Source organism: Mobula hypostoma, chromosome 14 (assembly GCF_963921235.1).
Source record: "Mobula hypostoma chromosome 14, sMobHyp1.1, whole genome shotgun sequence".
Lineage (NCBI taxonomy): Eukaryota > Metazoa > Chordata > Chondrichthyes > Myliobatiformes > Myliobatidae > Mobula > Mobula hypostoma.
This window is the reverse complement of record NC_086110.1, coordinates 19,149,361-19,168,658: the sequence shown is the minus strand read 5'-3', so window position 1 is coordinate 19,168,658 and position 19,298 is coordinate 19,149,361. Positions and strand designations below refer to the sequence as shown.

The following is a 19,298-nucleotide window of genomic DNA, read 5'->3' as shown; positions in this document are numbered from 1 at the left end:
CTGCTGTGCCCAGATATTGAGAGCACCAGTTTGGCAATTCTGGCTGTTGATTTGCTGTTCTCCACTGAGCCTCCCATTGAAGGCCAAGGCACAATCTGCAGAGTTGTCCAGCTCTGTATCTGCTCAGCTGACCAAATGAGGGAGAGGGGAGATTCAGGAGCAGGGGAAGGGAACCGCTGGCGTGCCCTCCTTCTGAAAGGGAAGCCCCATCAGCACTGCGCTAAAGGTGCTTCCATCTCCTTCTCTTGTGTAGTTGGTGGGCTGGTGTTGGTGTGAGGGATTGCATCCCATTAGTAGCAGGCTGAGCAACTTCCTCCAGACATGGTCAGACTAGACAATTCCAACTGGGAATCTACCTGAATGCTATCATGGACGTGATGGAACCAGGGACAATGAACAGTTGGCAACAAATGCTTCGGAAAATCAAAACCCCACCTCGGCAGAATCGAGATATTAGGAAAAGCCCTGAAGAGAACAAGTACGATGAGCTTGGCAGTCCCCTCAGTACAAAACCCTGCCTGCCCATTAAATCAGCAGGTAGGACGCACAAAGTGAAAATCCAAGATCTCTCTGCTCTGGCTCTGCTCCTTCAGAATTGGATCCATGATCTTACAAACCATACTGTACCTTAAAAAAATGAACTATTAATTCTTCTTCAACGTTTTGGATCTTGGGTTTGATTTGAGAGGAAATATCCCACACACTGTCAAAAAGAAAGTTTTTGCCTCTTATCCCTGAAAATTTGTCATATCCTAAAGTTTATCCTTAAGATATAAAAACTTAGTTTGCTCCTATTAAAGTCAAATCACTCAAGAATTGTGAAGCACTTTCCTAGGTTTAAAGCTAAACTAGACGCATCTTATCTTGCTGTACTGATATAACTCTTTTCCTATATATGGATGTTGAATGCTGATTGCACATTTTTTTTATGCAAATATATAGTTTGTCGAGGAACAAGTTCGGTGATGAAACTGCAAAGAAGTTCGCCAAAGCCCTTCCAGAGATGCATTGTCTAAAGATTGTGAAGTAAGTGTTGCGTTCACTGTGTGCCTGTTTACTATAACTAATATCAGCATTGCTGATGCAGCTTACTAAGATGCAGAATGTTTCTCGCTAAGGAGATGTAATGAGCTGAATGAGTATGGCGTGTTTTCATGATTCACTACATTCTGTAGCCTAGATTTCATATCCAGAGCAAGTCTCGACAGTGCAGTGGAACAGTGTGAGTGAAGGCAAGGCTGTCATCTGACCCAACATCTGGATCCACATGTGAGATTAACTTTAGGCCTTGAAATTAGAGACCAGTAATGGGCTGTAACTAAATCCATGATTCCGCCCAAACCTGTTCAAATTCAAGTTTATTGTTATTTCATTGTGCATATATACAACCAAACCAAACAATGTTCCTCTGGACCACAGTGCACCTACAAAACATGCATCACAAACAGCACATAAAACAAAGTATTACCACAAGTAAGTTAATGAAATATAATTCATAGTGCAATTGGTGTTCAGCACAGGTAAACAGTAAGCAGCTTGTTGTCTTAGTGACGAGACCTCAGTGGTGGCAGGGTATTCATTAGTCTCACAGCCTGAGGGAAGAAGCTGTTACCCAGTCTGGCAGTCCTAGTCCTGATGCTTCCTGATGGTAATGGGTCAAAGAGATTGTGGGATGGGTGGTAGGGATCCTCAACCGTGCTTTGTATACTGTCTGTTTGGGCTTAGCTGAAGTCAACAGCTTAAAGTGAGAAAATAATAACCAAACAGCAAAATTCTTGAGACTTTAGAAACTTAAAATAAAGACCACAACACAAAGGAACAGAATTAGGCTATTCAGCCCACTGAGTCTGTTGTACCAGTCCATCATGGCTGATTTTAAAAAATCTCTCTCAAGCCCATTCTCCTGCTTTCTCCCCATAACCTTTGATGCCCTCTCTAATCGAGAACCTATCACCTTAAATATATCCAATGACTTGGCCTCCACAGCCATCTGTGGCAGTGAATTCCACAGATTCGCCTTCTGGCCAAAGAAATTCCTTCTCTGTACTATAGGGAAGTTCTTGTATTTGGAGGTTATGCCCTCTGTTCCTAGCATTTCCCACTATAGGAAGCATCCTCTTCATGTCCACTCTATCTAGGTCTTTCAATATTCGATAGGTTTCAGTTAGATCCTCCTTCATTTTTCTAAACTCCAGCCATCAAACGCTCCTCATATGTTGATCCTTTCATTCCTGGGATCATTCTTGTGAACCTCCTCTGGACTCTCTCCAATGCCAGCATATCTTCTCTTAAATAAGGGGCCCAAAACTGCTCACAATACTCCAAGTGAGGCCTGACAAATGCCTTATAAAATTTCAGCATTACATCCTTGCTTTTATATTCTGTTCCTCTCAAAATGAATGCTAACACTGATTTTGGCATAAAAACACTGACTACTGGAAATGCTTTACAGGCCAGGCAGCTGCTGTGCAGAGAGAAGCAACGTTACTCTTTCTGGCCAATAAATTTCCGTTATATATAATGACCTAATCTCTCTACCTCCCTGTTCAGCCTTCACTGCTGTGGCATTGGCACGGATGGTGGATTAAGCCTAGCACAGGGCCTGGTGTTCTGTCCGACCCTCAGAGAAATAAGGTGAGGAATTCCTCCTCTTGTTAATGGCGTCTAAACCGGTTGGTGCCACTTCTATGTTAAGAATGAAGAGTTGCCTATTGGAAACATGCTATTTTTGTGCAGAGATCCTGAATGCTAAGTGTTATGATTGACTCATTTGTCACTGAGGCAGAAATAGCAATCTTTGAAGAATAAAAGGGAAAATACACAATTTCTCTGCTGAAAACAAGTAGGTTTCTATTGAGAAAATCCAACCAGTTCATCAATATGGTGGTAATTTGTAACTGTAACTACAATTAACTGCACTCAGAAGTGAGTCAGTAAGCACAATTAAAGATATTCTTCCAGTTCTTTGGCCGGTAGATCATTATGTGCTGTGATTTCCCTTTACTCCTTTACTCCTGATCATCCCCTCCTCCATTAGAACCAAACTTTAGAAATACTGTATGTCGTATCAGTGATTATGATCTCATCAGCTCTGGCCAACACTTTGGTGGAGTTTCATAGATGCTGAGCAATAGATGGATGTGTAAGGGCAGATCAACAAAGGTTTTGTTGAAGAATGGGGCTTTAAGAAACATCTGAAAGTACAAGCAGGATAGCTGGAGGCATGGCTGTCAATAATGGATTGATTAAAAGACCAGAGTGAGAGGAGCACAAATATCTTACTGGATGGAGATTACAGGGATAAAGGGAAGTTGGGACCATATAGAAAAGGAATTCATGTTGGCTTGAATGTTACTGCAGGTCTGATTGTGCCCTGTTGGTACTAAATACTGTTGTATTCCATGTCTGTTTCCTTTCTCCCTGCAGCCTAGCTGAAAATGACATTGGGACTGAAGGAGTGATGGAGCTTGCTCTGGCACTGCAAAGCTTGAAGTCTTTAAAGAAGCTGAGGCAAGTATTCCTGCCCAATATAGACGAGATTGAGTAGAATGCCTTATAGTGATCAGTGTGGCTGCAGTTTATCGTGACTTCACATTCAATCCACACTCCAGAACCTACGCTTCAAAAGTTTTGAAATAGTGTGTTCAATAAGAATGTTCTGTGTTCCAACCCAGCATCAAGTTCCCATGTCACTTTTGGTGGGATTCACAAATTTAATTTTTTGAAAGAAGAGATGAAGTGGCTAGTCTTTATAATGGTTCTATTGCCACCACTCTAGATTTTTGCTTTAATAGCTTAATTCCCCAGTTGTCATGATGGGATTATTCTAGTTACATAACCACTGTGTGACTGTACTTAAATATAGTGCACTAATATACAGTATTCACACAGCAAATTATGAAAAATTATAGCTCTTTTACTACAAATCTAAGGGACTGGGCCAGTTGAAAATTTCAACACAGAAATATTTAACACAAATATTAGTAGTAATTAATATGTTTGAAAATGTCAAGGTTAAGATGCCCAAGATATCTGTCTGTCATGCTTCAGCGATTGACAAAGTTGGCTGTGTCAGAAACCTGTGGTTCAAGATTCTATCTATAGGCATGAGGAGAAAGATACAGGCTGACCCCACTGAACAGAGTACCAAGAGACTGCAGTCTCATGGTCCATGTCGTTCTTCGAAGAATCATTTAACCCAAGTCCTCGTCTGCCCTCACATCTGGACATGAGAATTGCCTTGGCATTAACTCAATGAAGAGCAATCAACAACACCACCAAATAAATTATTAGTCGTCTGTGGGAGTCCACTGGGCCAGGCTGAGTTGCCGAGCTTCCTCCAATAGGAACATGACTACATTTTATAAGTACATCATTGGTCATTAAGCACTTTAGGATGTGCTGAGATAGTGAAGGGTGCCTCGGGAATCCAGAGTAACACACACAAAATGCTACAGCAACACAGAAGTTACATCAGGACTGGAAAGGAGCACAACCTCCTTTCTCCTTCTCCCATCATCTGCTCTCCTTTCCTACCAGAATACCTCTTCGTCGGCATTTTACCTTTACCACCCGTCACTTCCCAGCTTCTCACCTCATTTCTTTTCCTCCACGCCCACTTACCTTCCCCCTCAACTGGCTTCACCTATCACCTGCCAGCTTACACTCCAACCCTTCCCTTCACCTTCTTACTCTGGCTTCTTCCCTCTTCCTTTCCAATCCTAATGAAAGGTCTTGGCCTGAAACAACTGCCTGACCTGTTGAGTTTCTCCAGCAGTCAGTCTTACTTCAGCGGTGGACAAGTTGTTGGAGAAGATCCTGAGAGGCAGGATTTATGAGCATTTGGAGAGACATAATCTGATTAGGGATAGTCAGCATGGCTTTGTCAAGGGCAGGTCATGCCTTGTGAGCCTGATTGAACTCTTAGCGGATGTAACAAAACACATTGATGAAGGTAGAGCAGTGGATGTAGTGTGTAGGGATTTCAGTAAGGCACTTGATAAGGTTCCCCGTGCAAGGCTCATTCAGAAAGTAATGAGGCATGGGATCCAAGGAGACCTTGCTTTGTGGATCCAGAATTGGCTTGCCCACAGAAGGCAAAGAGTGGTTGTAGACAGGTCATATTGTGCATGAAGGTCGGTGACCGGTGGTATGCCTCAGAGATTTGTTCTGGGACCCTTGCTGTTTTTGATTTTTATAAATGACTTGGATGAGGAAGTAGAGGGATGGGTTAGTAAGTTTGCTGATGACACAAAAGTTGGGGGTGTTCTGGATAGTCTGGAGGGACATCGATAGGATGCAGAACTGGGCTGAGAAGTGGCAAATGGTGTTCAACCTAGATACATGTTGTGACGAAAAACCAAGTTATCAGAAGATTGATGCTAATGAGAGAGATAAGTGAGACAATGGAGAAACACTCAAAATGTTAATGAAAGAGGAGAGAGAGATAACGGAAAGATACACCAGTCCGAGTATTGACAGACCGATCGCTTTGAATCTGAACTGTTTGAAGTTTGATGGACAGGCGATACCCCAGCAGGGGGATAAAAAGAGCAGGTTCGCTAAGGCAAGACACACCACGAGATCACGAGATAACGAGACCTTGGAAAAGCAGTGTGCCCCCACAGGTTGGTGGGAGTTTGGAGGTCTGGTCGTGGGAACCGACCATAGACACACAGGGTGCAAAGGTACGATCAGCGGGAACCTGGTGTGTGTGTCCGCCCTTGCCTGGGTGCCGGGTTCACCGCGGAAGAACGGTCGTATCCGGAACGGAGGGGTCACAGTCGGTGACCACAGAAGACATTAAAAGGGTTCGCCCGAAAGCTAACTGCGAAGAACAAAGGTCTGTCTGAATCAGATTTGCATATTATCTCTCTCTCTCCCCAACTGCACAACAGTGATTACTGCGAACTATCCTAAGTTGAACTGAACTCTGCGTCACTTGAGACTGATCATTTTACCCCTAGACTGCGATAGAGCTTGTTTGATTCCTATTACCCTAGTTCTGTGTACGTGTGTTTTATCATTGCTAATCTGTTACATTCATATCCTTACGATTAGAGTACTGTGTTACTTATTTCTTTAATAAAACTTTCTTAGTTCCAGTAATCCAGACTCCAACTAAGTGGTCCATTTCTGCTGGTTTGGTAACCCAGTTACGGGGTACGTAATGGTGTGAAGTGGTTTATTTTGGTAGATCAAATTTGAAGACAGAATATTATATTAATGGTAATTCTCTTGGCAGTGTGGAGGATCAGCAAGATCTTAGGGTCCAAGTTTATAGGACACTCAAAACTGCTGCACAGTTTGACAGTGTTGTTAAGAAGGCGTATGTTATGTTAGCCTTCATCAATTGTGGGATTGAGTTCAAGAGCCATGAGGTACTGTTACAGCTATATAAGACCTTGGTTAGACCCCACTTGGAGTACTGTGTTCACTTCTGGTCACCTCATTACAGGAAGGATGTGGATACTATAGGGAGAGTGCAGAGGAGACTTGCAAGAATGTTGCCTGAATTGGAGAGCATGCCTTATGAGGATAGGTTGACTGAACTTGGCCTCTTCTCCTTAGAGCAATGGAGGATGAGAGGTGACCTGATAGAGGAGTATAAGATGATGAGGGGCATTGATCATGTGGATAGCCAGAGGCTTTTTCCCAGGGCTGAAATGACTAACATGAGAGGGCATAGATTTAGGGTGCTTGGAAAAAGGTACCGAGGGGATGTCGGGGTAAGTTTTTCACACAGAGAGTGGTGGGTGTATGGAATGCACTGCTGGCGATGGTGGTGGAGGCGGATACGATTGGGTCTTTAAGAGACTCCTGGATAGGTACATGGAGCTTAGAAGAATAGAGGGCTATGCGCTACGGGAAATTCTAGGCAGTTTCATGCTCGGCACAACATTATGGGCCAAAGGGCCTGTAATGTGCTGTAGAATAGATTTTCTGTGTTTCCAGCATTTTGTGTGTGTAGCTGTGGATTTCCAGCATTTGTAGAATCCCCTGTGCCACAGAAATACACTTCATTCTTTCATTGAAGTCAAGACACAGCTGGACCATGATCTGGTTAAATGGCTGCACAGTTTGAAAGAGCTGAATAGCCAACATCTTTTTTCCACTAGAGCACAAATTGATCTTGCAGTAACAATAACAGAGCAAGACATGTTAGGAACACTAACATCTTGTGCAGATCACTGAATGAGTTCTTTGCTGATGTGGTAACCAATGAATTAAATTGAGCTTCATGAGCAGACTATTTCTGGCTAACCACTTCCCTCTACCGTTTATACCCAACCCCTAGTACCTTCTTCCTGATGGGTTCCTCAGAGACCAGGTCTTTAAGCTACCTGACTGAGGTTAGAGGAGTTTACTCCTGAAGCAGGATGTGGTGAGCCCCAGATCACTTGTCTGTTTTCACACGGACCGTTGCTTTGAGCTAGCTTGCTGTGAAATCCTGTTTCTCCTCCGTATTGAGCTGGGACAGAGAGTAAATGGGAGCACAGCCTATTTCTCAGTTGGTGACTCCCTAACCAGTTAGCTCATTAGGAGCGTTTCACTAGGAAGATCGATCACCAAAGCTGCGTGTGGAAAGAGGCAGTCTTCAATTTGTCAAAATCTGCTTTGGACCTTAGTGGCTGGTTCCCTGGAGGCAGCCAGTGAGTCCTTAATGAAAGGTACAGAAAGTGAACTCTCATTGGAAAATTGGAGGGTTCAGTGCCTAATAATGTGGCTGGGACTTGGATCTCATCTCACGTACTGCAGGATATTGGTGATGTTGTGTTGGTCTGGTCTCTTAGGGTGGAGAATTGGCTATATTGGGACTCATTCCCTTTCTGTACCAGTTGGTGGATCTGTGAATAAGAAATTACCTGCAGAATAAATCATCTCAACCTACAGATTTAGAAAGGTGCAGCAGTTTCCAATTGCAAACCCAATAAGGGACATAGAATAGGGGAGAAACCACAATTATTTCTCTTTCTATTTCATCCCCTAATAGTCCTCACAAAACTCAAGTCTCAAGTTAAAGAAAGTGCACTGTAATGTGAAACATATGCTAATATATGATCAAAAGTATTAAAAGCAATTAGCAGTAAATTGTTTTTAAAGTTTCATTAATGCACATTTGTTGCGCTGGGAATCAAAAAGGTTTTTAATATTCCCAGCTCCCTGTGTGACAGATAGCGATGTGTCCTTTTCTACTTTGGTGCAAAGAAGACCTATGTTCCAGTTCTGGTCTGTGTTTAGGTAGATGTTATTGAATTAAGTGGTTGCAGAGGCCACTTACCAACGGGCCGCAGAGAGGGTAAGGATTGCTTGCTTGCCTGCTCTTGAAGACTAAGGTGAGGGAGGCTATCACAACCTGCTGATTTTTGGATTGTTAGAAGAGTCACACCTGAAGAACATTTGCTTAGGAAATGTACCAAGGTGGTTGGGGTAGTGATGAAGGTGAAGATTTGAGCAATGATGAGAGAACCTAGAGAACATGCTCCCTGTCCAGATGGAGCAACCGGAATCCATTGTCAGGGGATCTACTAACATGTGTGTTCTTCTCTTCCAGCCTTCAGCTGAACAGGATAGACAACAGCATGGCTAAAGAGCTTGCAGCCGGCCTTCTCTTCTGTCCCACTATTGAGGAAGTCATGTAAGTGTTAAATTTCTGAAATGCCAAGTGCCTGTGTGCCTGCTGGCAGCTCCATATATAAATTAAAGTGAAGCTTAGGCTTAATACAGTGGTCATGGTTTTCATCAATAATATCAAGCTGGCTGGCACTTTTAGAGTTAATCGCAGGAAGGATTGTTTTAGCCGAATCTGTCCCGCCACTCACCCTCCTCAAAAAATAGATTCACAATTTTTACTTCTGTTTAGAAAGAACCATTGAGTGTCACTAAAAATACTGAAGAGCTCCCTTTGTTTTCTGAGTCTGAAAGTGGAGCAGACAACACGGCCGTTTAAGCTGGTTAGCTCACTGATGCGGAAGCGTGAACACCCAGCTTGCATGAGCAAAGTCAATGACTTCAAAGATGTTCATACGTATGAACAGTATGCAAGGCTGTTTCGCAATACACGTGACAGTAATAATGTACAGCTCATCCTATCCTTCTGCATTTCTCCAGCCAAACTGACCAACATCCTACATTCCCCTTCTAGGGATCTTTACCCAGATGTGTGTCTTCCGTGCAGACCATAAGACATAGAAGCAGAATTAAGCCATTCGGCCCATCGAGACTGCTCTGCCATTCGATCACAGCTGATTTATTAATCTTTCTCTGACAGTCAGGCACGGGCAGACACCTTCCATTCTCCACCTGACTAACAGGAGTCACCTACCACTTGTTCCTAGCCTTCAGCTGCCTTGTTGCCTTGTGTTAAGCATCTGTTCTCTTCTATTTTGTGGTCCCTCGTGGTATTTTGCAGTTTACTAGTAAAATATGGTTTGCTGCTAAATTGTCCCTGCTGCTCTGCTTCTGGGTCAAGTCTCTCTACACTTCGCGTCCCGATGGGATGAGTGAACCAGCGGCTGACCCAGCCGAGTATGCTAGCCTAAAGGAAGTCATCCACCAACAGGAGCGTGCGATCCTGAAGTGGCAGGAGACTGTTCACCCCCTGCTCTCCACTCTCAACCAACTCTCCATCTCAACACAGCACCCCGCGCCAGTCAAACCTCCAGGCTGGGACTCCAGTGCTCAAACGCTTTGAGGGATCCCCAACCTAATGTCACACCTTCCTGTTCCAGTGCGTCTTACACTTCGAGCTCCAGTCAGCGCACTGTGTTACAGACTGAGCTAAAATTGCCTTCGTCGTGTCTCTCTTGACTGGGTGAGCCCTGACCTGGACCACCACTAACTGGGACAATAAAAACACCGTTTGCAATAAACATGAAGGTTTTACCGCTGAGATCCGGGAAGTGGATCGGGTACTTCACCTGCGTCAAGGCCTTTGCTGGGTTACACTGCAGAATTCAGGACCTGGACAGTGGAGTGGGGCTGCAAAGCAGAAATACTGCTGGCCCATTACCATCGCAGCCTCTCGGAGTGCCTGAAAGATGAGCTGTCCACCCAGGAGATGCCCACTGACCTCACAAACCTCTAAAGCCCCTCTGGATTAGCAAGTGTCCTATGGACTGGCCCTCCAGAACCCCAGTTCCATTCCCAAAACCATTTCAAGCTGCAGCACCCTCATCACCATCCCATGGGCTCTGGGCCAGTCACAGCGCCCACATGGCCTGTGCACCGTGCGTCCATCCTATTCCTCTTCATCGGCTCGCCCAAAACTCCTCTCATCTTGGGCTGTCCACTCCAGACTCTCGCTTTGCCTGGCCATCCGGTTCACGGCTGAGTGGGGACCCAGCTGCCTGCAACCTCGGCTGACTCAACCCGATATATCCAAGGAGATGGAGGGAACTTTTGACCTCATCAAACTCCGGCAGCAATACCACCACTTAATCGTTACCTTCACTGAAAGGGAAGCCAGCACACTGTCACCTGGCAGACCACACGAATGTGCGTTCAACCTCCTCCCAGGCACCACCCTTTGTGGAGGTCATCTGATCTCTCTCTCCCCTCCTGAGACTAAAGCCATGCAGGATTACATCCCAGACGCGTACATAGAAACATAGAAAATAGGTGCAGGAGTAGGCCATTCAGCCCTTCGAGCCTGCACCGCCATTCAGTATGATCATGGCTGATCATCCAACTCAGAACCCTGTACCAGCCTTCCCTCCATACCCCCTGATCCCTTTAGCCATGAGGGCCATATCTAACTCCCTCTTAAATATAGCCAATGAACTGGCCTCAACTGTTTCCTGTGGCAGAGAATTCCACAGATTCACCACCCTCTGTGTGAAGAAGTTTTTTCTCATCTCGGTCCTAAAAAGCTTCCCCTTTATCCTCAAACTGTGACCCCTCGTTCTGGACTTCCCCAACATCGGGAACAATCTACCTGCATCTAGCCTGTCCAATCCCTTTAGGATTTTATACGTTTCAATAAGATCCCCCCTCAATCTTCTAAGTTCCAACGAGTATCAGCCTAGTCGATCTAGTCTTTCATCATGTGAAAGTCCTGTCATCCCAGGAATCAATCTGGTGAACCTTCTTTGTACTCCCTCTATGGCAAGAATGTCTTTCCTCAGATTAGGGGACCAAAACTGCACACAATACTCCAGGTGTGGTCTCACCAAGGCCTTGTACAACTGCAGTAGTACCTCCCTGCTCCTGTACTTGAATCCTCTTGCTATGAATGCCAGCATACCATTCACCTTTTTCACCGCCTGCTGTACCTGCATGCCCACTTTCAACAACTGGTGTATAATGACACCCAGGTCTCATTGCACCTCCCCCTTTCCAAATCGGCCACCATTCAGATAATAATCTGTTTTCCTGTTTTTGCCACCAAAGTGGATAACCTCACATTTATCCACATTAAATTGCATCTGCCATGAACTTGCCCACTCACCTAACCTATCCTGCATCCTCTTAACATCCTCCTCACAGCTAACACTGCCGCCCAGCTTCGTGTCATCTGCAAACTTGGAGATGCTGCATTTAATTCCCTCAGCACAGCACAGCACAGCACAGCTTCATTTGACTGCCCCAGTCCCCAGCTGATGAAGGGTTCACTTTCATCGAAAACAAAGCGAACCACGTTTTTGAGAAGCTCAAGAAACTTTACCGCTGCTCCCATTCTCCGCCATCTGAATCTCTCCAGACCTTCTGATGGTACAGGTGGACACACCTGACATGGGCGCTGGGGCCATCCTCTCTCAGCAAGGACCAGAGGAGAAGACCCACCCGTGTGCCTTCTTCTTGCGCAAATTTAACTCTACATAACGCTGTTACGGCGTAGGAGACAGGGAGCTACTTGCCTTTAAGTGGGCCTTGGCAGAATGGAGACATTGGCTGACTGACCAACGGAACCTCATATCCATTCAATATTCCCGCCAATGCCAGCCGCATCAGATTTGCTGCGCCCTCTTCTTCAAGCAATTCAACTTCATCTCCTACCCCGACCCAAATCCTAGAACACAAAGGCAGACACCCTGTCACAACAGTACGACCCGGCTGAAGTGGAGACTGACCCTCAGCACAGCGGACCCTAGATTTTCTGTGACACTGGTTCTCGAGGCCCACCATGACCACAGATGCACGTAAGTTAATTTCTGCCTGCCCTCAATGTGCCCAGTCTCACTCCTCCAACCTGTGGCCCTCTGGGCTCCTGCGGCCACTGCCAGCTCCTTGACGACCACGGACCCCACTTCGCCATTCATTTCATCGCGGGTTTGCCACCTTCCAATGGGGCCACAGTGATCAGAACAGCAGCCAATTGGTTTTCCAAGGCAGCCCCCTTCGGTGCTCTCCCCGAACTCTGTCAGCCGCTGGGACAGCAGACCTGATTCTCCAGCATATAGTTCGCCACCATGGCTTCTCCCGGGACGTTGTGTCGGACCAGGACCCATGATTTCTGTCCCGCTCCTGGTGAGCCTACTCCTCCTTTCTCCACGCCTCAGTGAGTTTCCCCTCTGGCTCTTCCTGACTGTCCATTGGTCTGCAAATGATAGCCGATCAGTAAGTGGAGACGTTTCTGCCATGCTTTGCCGTCTCTAGTCCTTCAACATAGAAGAAGTCCGAACTGCCCCACAATCTACACACTTTCTCGGCCCTTTAAAGTGCTTCATGGCTTCCAACTCTCGTTGTTCTCTGTGGAAGAGCCAAAGGTGGAGGTCCCATCCGCCAGGACTGGTTCGCTGATGCCAAGATGCTTAGAAGAAGGCACAGAGTGCCAAAGTAGCTGCAAACTGTGCCTACTGCCTCCAAGCTAACCGCCTGGGTGCCCAGCTAGATGACTTCAGCCTGGGTACTGTGTCCAGCTGTCCATCTGACATCTGTCTCTGTGCACCAACTCCCGTAAGCTCTCGCCCTGGTTCATTGGTTCCATTGCAACAACATGACAACTTACCATCTCCAGCTGCCACCGTCCCTCACACCTACCTTCCACGTGCCCTGCCTTAAGCTCGTTGTCTATGGACCACTCAGCCTGCCTGAGCCTGCACCTCTCGAACCAGGGATGGTGGAGGGTGGTCCCGTGTACACAGTTCGCCAGATGATGGAGTTATGGTGCCGTGGATAGGGTGTGCAGTAGCTAGTTGACTGGGAAGGGTATGGCCCTGGGTGCCATCCAGTTCCATCCTGGATCCATTGCTCATTGGAAAAATTCCACTACATCCATCCGGATCACCCTGGGCCGTCAGAAGCCTGCCGTAGGAGGGGGGAGTGGTTCTACCAGGCCTGCGCAGACAGGCACCTCCCAGTCTCCACCCAGCTAACACGAGCCACCTGCTACTAATTTCCAAATTGTCACCGGCAGCCTATTGAAACCCAGCTCACAGCAACAATATTTGTTCGCTCACTCGAACCAGCCAGCCTCAACCAATTGTTCCCAGCCTTCAGTCACCTCGTTGTCTTGTTGTGTTAAGTATCTGTTCCCTCTTACTTTGTGACCCCCGGTGGTTTGTTATTTTGCAGTTGACTAGTAAAATATCGTGTACTGCTAAGTCGTCTCTGTTGCTTTTGGGTCAAGCCTCCCCATTTTTCAACCCCATTCTCCAGCCTGCTCCCTGTCATCTTTGATGCCCTTACTAATCAAGAATCTAAATGTACCCAATGATTTGGACCCCACAGCTATCTCTGGCAATAAATTCCACAGATTCACTACCCCCGGCGAAAGAAATTCCTCCTTATCTCTGTTCTAAAGGGACATCCTTCTATTCTGAGGTTGTGGTCTTTGAAGTATGGAGTCCTAGACTCCCCCACCATACGACACATTCTCTCTATGTCCACTCTATCTAGGCCTTTCAAACTTCAGTGAGATTCCACCCCGCCGCCACCAATTCTTCTAAATTCCAGTGAGTACGGGCCCAGAGCCATCAAGTGCTCATCTTACATTAACCCTTTCATTCCCCGGATCATTCTCATGAATCTCCTCTGGACCCTCTCCAATACCAGCACATCCTTTCTTAGACAAGGGGCCCTGAACTGCTCACAGACAGATGTTTGGTTTTATCTTTTTGACAAAGATACAGCACATGATACAGACATGATACAGCACCCCATATTTTTGTTCAAGTATTATTTATGTAAGGCACCTAGATATCATAGAATCATACAGTATCAAAGCAGGTTCTTCAGCCCATCAGGTTTGCACGGACAATCAGACCTTTACACTACTTCCATTTTTCAGCCCATCTCCCGAGGAGTCCTCTGCCCTGGGCCAGTCTTTCAAGTTGTCCCCAGGTGTAGCCCATCTTGTATGGCTTTGAGATGAAGACCCTTCCTCTCCTAGGGATGAGGTCTTTGGAGCTTCGGTTGGCATTTCTGCAGCTTGGGGTATTGACGGGATGGGATTGCTAGCCCCACATGGACATGACCAGAGTCCTGGGACAGAGTTCGGAGTTCCAAATCCATTGCCGGGAGAAGGCCCACTGCCCTGCAGCCCTTTGGCATACCCTGAGGTAAGGTGCTGATGAAAATTCTAAATGGGCCTTTTTGTTTCCCTGCTCCTCCTTGCAGCTTGTCCTGGAATAACGTCAGCGACGAGGGGACAGCATGTTTGGCTGAAGTTCTACCCAGAATGCAGAGCTTAAGGAAACTTGAGTGAGTACAACTTGAGTGAGGCAGAAAATGTCAGTGGGCCTCTAGATTGGCTCTGGAGGGGTCTTAACATTGCACAGCAATGGTCACCTGGTAATGAACAATAACATGCAGGGCAGAAACCATCTTCATGCATTAATTTGCTAGCACTAATTTATTTGCAATGTAAATAAATCTCTCCTGGCAGATACAGAGCCCAGCCAGTTTGCCTGATAAATGTATATGAAGCTACTGAGGATCGTAAGTCTCATTGCATTATACTAAATCTAAAAATATGATTGTTTTCCTTTCATGATTGTATTGGATTACGTAAGATATCTCGTGCAGAAACCAGCCATTTGGCACAACCAGTCCATTCTGGAATTAAAGCTCTACTTGAGCCACCTTTTGACATAACTCATCCAAATCCTTCACTGTCACCTTCAGCCTAATGTGCTTGGCCAATCATCCATTGGCTTGAAACATTTCCCTGTGGGAGTGAGTTCCACATTACTCACCATTCACTGGCTAGTGCCTGTTCCTTCTGAATTTGCTATTGGATTTCATGGCTCTGTAGTTGCACCCTTCTCCAAAGGTGCTCTTCATCCACCCCATCAACCTCTGTTAAGCAAACCCTCAGCCTTCCTTAAATGAAAAGAGAACTTGTTTTCTTATCGTTTCCTGATAACCCACACCCATGCTTTCTGATACTACACCTGAGAATCTTCTCTGTATTCATTTCAATGCCTTCATGTATTCTTTTTACAATATGATGACCAAAACTATACACAGACATTCCAAATGTAGTCTAACCAAGGTTGGGGCTTTCTGTAATTTCCATACTTTTCAATTTGATCCATCTAGAAATAAACCCTGTTGCTTGTTTTGCTTCCCCTAGGGCCATGCTCACCCATGTTGCCACATTAACTTACTGGCATATTTGTCCTCTGAGACCTCATTGTTCCTCAGCCCCACCTCTACTGATACTGTTTTTCATGGTTGATGCTATATAAATCCAGATTCCTTTTTAAAATATGGTGTCTGCAGATTGAAATGTATGTAGAGATGAACACATATACCTTGTGTGCTCTGTCAACCATGGGTTTACAACTATTGATACAGTTTTATCGGAGCCCCGGGATATCTGAAGTCAGAGTAACCGTTCAGCTACAATGCCCACATATTCCTGTAGGTGGCAGTGTGTAGGCAGTGAGCTGAGAACTTTCCAATTTGAGCCAGATCTTTCTGGCTACTGATGAGAGTTCTGATGGGAACTGGCAATCTTAAGTTTGTCCCAAACTTCCATGCACAACTATTGGATTTGGAACTTAAGAGCAGAGCCCAATTTTACTGCATTATTTTGGGGAATTGCCTGTCCGGGCCAGTATCTTTTAGTTTCAACAGGGATTATAGGCTAAAGTTTTAAGAGGCAAATTTGTTTTATTTAAACTATTTCACGACATTAACATTTAGAGTTTTAAAATATTTTATTTTTTAAATTATTTATTTAAACTTCAAGATTTTTAAGTGCCCCTCAATGTTAAAGACATTGAATAGCTACAGAACTCAATGATAACTTTTAAAGCCTGCTAAGTCACACTCCTAGAGTGCTACAACACAGAACCACACCATTTGGTCCCTCTGGTCCGTGGGATCTCATCTTCTATCTAGACCCAACTACCTGTACCCGGACCATAGCCTTCCATACGCCTCTCATCCATGTACCTATAAAATCTTCTTTTAAATGTTACAATTGTGCCCACACCTATCACTTCCGCTGTCAGCTCATTCCTCACTCATGCCACCCTCTGAGTGAAGAAATTCCCTCTCAGATTCCCCTTATATATTTTGCCTTTCACCTTAAGTTCCATTCCCAACTTGGTGCTACAAGCTGTTGGGGACATTTTGGAGACTGAGTATTGTGCAGAATGGGTAGGCCCACTGAGCTAGGTTCTCTTGTATCCAGCATCGTGAAGATCATGCCACAAGATCCAAACAGAATCTAGGCAAGGGCAGATTACTGGCCTTCATTGCCACAAGTGCCGGACAATGACCAGCTCCAACAAGAAAGAATTTAACTACCTACCCTTGACGCTCAGTGTGGCTCCACCACTGCTGAGCCATCCATCATCGAATGACCAGCCACTTAAATAGAAGAACAGATCTCAGAGGCAGATATTCTGTGACAGATGAGTCGTCCTCAGGCCTTTCCATCACTGACATGGCAGAGATTATGTGGGTGGAAAAATACTCACCATCTTCCCTGGTGAGTGCACTTGAGCATGGCTCAAAGGAGCTTAACACCACCAAGGGTGAAGGATCAACTTTATTCACCATATGCATTTGCATGTATAAAGAATTTGCTTCGGTGTGTTAGTGTGACATGCAACAAAAACAACATTTAACAATGACAAGGAATTATATAAAAATAAAGTTAGAAGTTAAAGTACTGATATGGAATAAAATGTGCATAAATGCCAACATGTATTTACAATGTAAACATCATTATAACAGTAGTTTAAAGCACTTACAGTGTGGTGCAGTGATGGGGGTAATAGATAGAGGGGCTGGGTGTGTCTAACTACAACAGATTAACTGCCTGGGGGAGGAAACTTTTAAAATGACTTGATTTTTTTTTTTGTTTTAATAGTCCTGTATCATTTTCCAGAAGGGAGCTTTCAGGAAAGGGAATTTACAGGGGGGTGGTGTCAGCAAGGACTTCTCCTGCCTGCTTCTTTCTCCTGGACGCATGCCCGCCAGGCGTGCCTGGACAAAATTAAGCAGCTGGATTAATGGGCACTTCTTCCACTGCCCTAGGTGTTCACCCCCTCCACCGCTGGCACTTGTCTGCAATATGTGGTGGCTTCAAGGTGGCTGGTAGTTACTCACACAGCCAGGCGACTTGCCAAACCTTTGAGCATACTTCCCCCACCACCACCAATAAGCAAAACGTGCATGGGAATAACACGGCCTGCTGATTCCCTTCCAAGCTGCACCCATTCAAGTGCTAAAGTGCACCTGTAATCATGTGTTGTTCTACAATACACAGTAAACTATCCCCCCTCTGCCAGCTCATGGGCCATTCCTCTTAAATAACCGGGGCAATCCCAAGGACTCTAGCAGCCCTTCGGGCAAGCGAGCGAGCGTACGGAATTTACTTGTTTATTTTTGACAGCATCTTAATTGGATTGCAAAGTTCAAAGTAAAAATTATTACCAGGGTACGAACACGTCACCACATACAACCCTGAGATTCTCCTTCCTGCGGCATACTTAGCAAATCTAGAGAACCGTATCTGTAAACAGGATCAATTAACAACAAGCTGTGCAAATGCAAGTAGAAACAAATAGCAATAGGTAATGAGTATGAAATAAAATGACATGGAAAAAGCATGAAATAACAAGTTAAAGTGGCACGATAGGTTGTGCGACACCAGAAGTAGAATGAGTGTAGTTGTTCCCTTTTGTTCAAGAGCCTGACGGTCGAGGGGTAGTAACTGTACCTGAACCTGGTGTTGTGAGTCCTGAGGCTCCTGTACCACCTTCCTGATGGCAGCAGTGAGAAAAGAGCATGGTCTGGGTGGTGAGAATCTTTGACGACAGATACTGCTTTCGTGTGGCAGTGCTTCATATAAATTTGCCTCATGTATGTATTGCCTCAATATTATCAACCCCTCATGGACTGTCTGTAAACATTGGTGCTTATGTCCCACCACAAGGAGTCCCCAGATTGGGGACAACTACTGTCAGTCAGTCCCAATGCATGCAGACAGACCACCCCACCTGTTTTCCAACTCTGATTCCCAGTGCAATGAAAACTATTCAGTCACACTCTGCCCTGCAGAGATTCCTATCATCTAAATCTATTTCCAGCTTCTCGGGAAGCTAAGAACCTGAAAATAATTAAAAATGCCATATGCACTTCAAACTGATTGCGTGATGAATGGAGATTTGATGTTGCAGGCGTGGGAAGTGTAGCCGAGATCTTTACCTCTCGCTATTTGTGTTCTGCTCGAGATGTTCTGAGAAACCTTTCAGTCTGAGTTCTGTCACAGGATGGATATGTGCACTTGATGGGATTTTTTCCAGGTGAGCTGGGTCTAATAGGACGTTACGTCTGCATTCTGGAGATAGCAGCTACATTAACCATGCAGACTTAAGAGCAAAGTAAAGGTGATTGCTACATTTTTGTAACTTCAAAGTATTAAATTAATCCAGAGGAAGACTGAGATGTGAGTCTAACTTCGTGTTTACTTTATGCGAGGCATGCACATATCATGTGGTAACGTGATGATGTATACAATTCGCGTTCTTTTGCATATAAGCCATAATGAATTGTTTAGACGAGCAAGAATACTTAATCAACCAAGATATTTACAAGAGTACTCAAATATTACCTAAATATTAAATACACCTGTTGGAGCGACATGCTCAGAACCTGAAAGAGGAGTTGATCTAGTCTGTTGATGCACGTCTCCTGCCAGGTTCTGAATCAGATTCAGATTTATTTATTTATCACTGTACAGTGAAAGGCGTTGTTTGCGTTAACTGCCAGCACACCCGGGGACGAGCTGGGGCCGTCTGCAAGTGCTGCCACACTTTCCGATGCCAACACTGCGTGTCCACAATACTTGGAGAACACAAGAAACAACCAAACAGCAACAGAAAAACAAGTCCCCA

The 19,298-nt window shown here is 45.2% G+C and overlaps 1 protein-coding gene across 3 annotated transcripts in view; it reads left to right on the top strand.

Annotated features, from left to right (window-relative positions):
* The window catches only part of nlrc5 (NLR family, CARD domain containing 5), a 258,886-nt gene that overhangs the window by 229,679 nt on the left and 9,909 nt on the right, over positions 1-19,298 (top strand). For all 3 annotated transcript variants that reach the window (XM_063066746.1, XM_063066749.1, XM_063066748.1), the window contains exons 47-51: positions 943-1,026; positions 2,551-2,634; positions 3,427-3,510; positions 8,555-8,638; positions 14,560-14,643. In XM_063066746.1, coding sequence (XP_062922816.1) covers positions 943-1,026; positions 2,551-2,634; positions 3,427-3,510; positions 8,555-8,638; positions 14,560-14,643 — 420 coding nt within the window. The remainder of the gene's footprint in view (positions 1-942; positions 1,027-2,550; positions 2,635-3,426; positions 3,511-8,554; positions 8,639-14,559; positions 14,644-19,298) is intronic.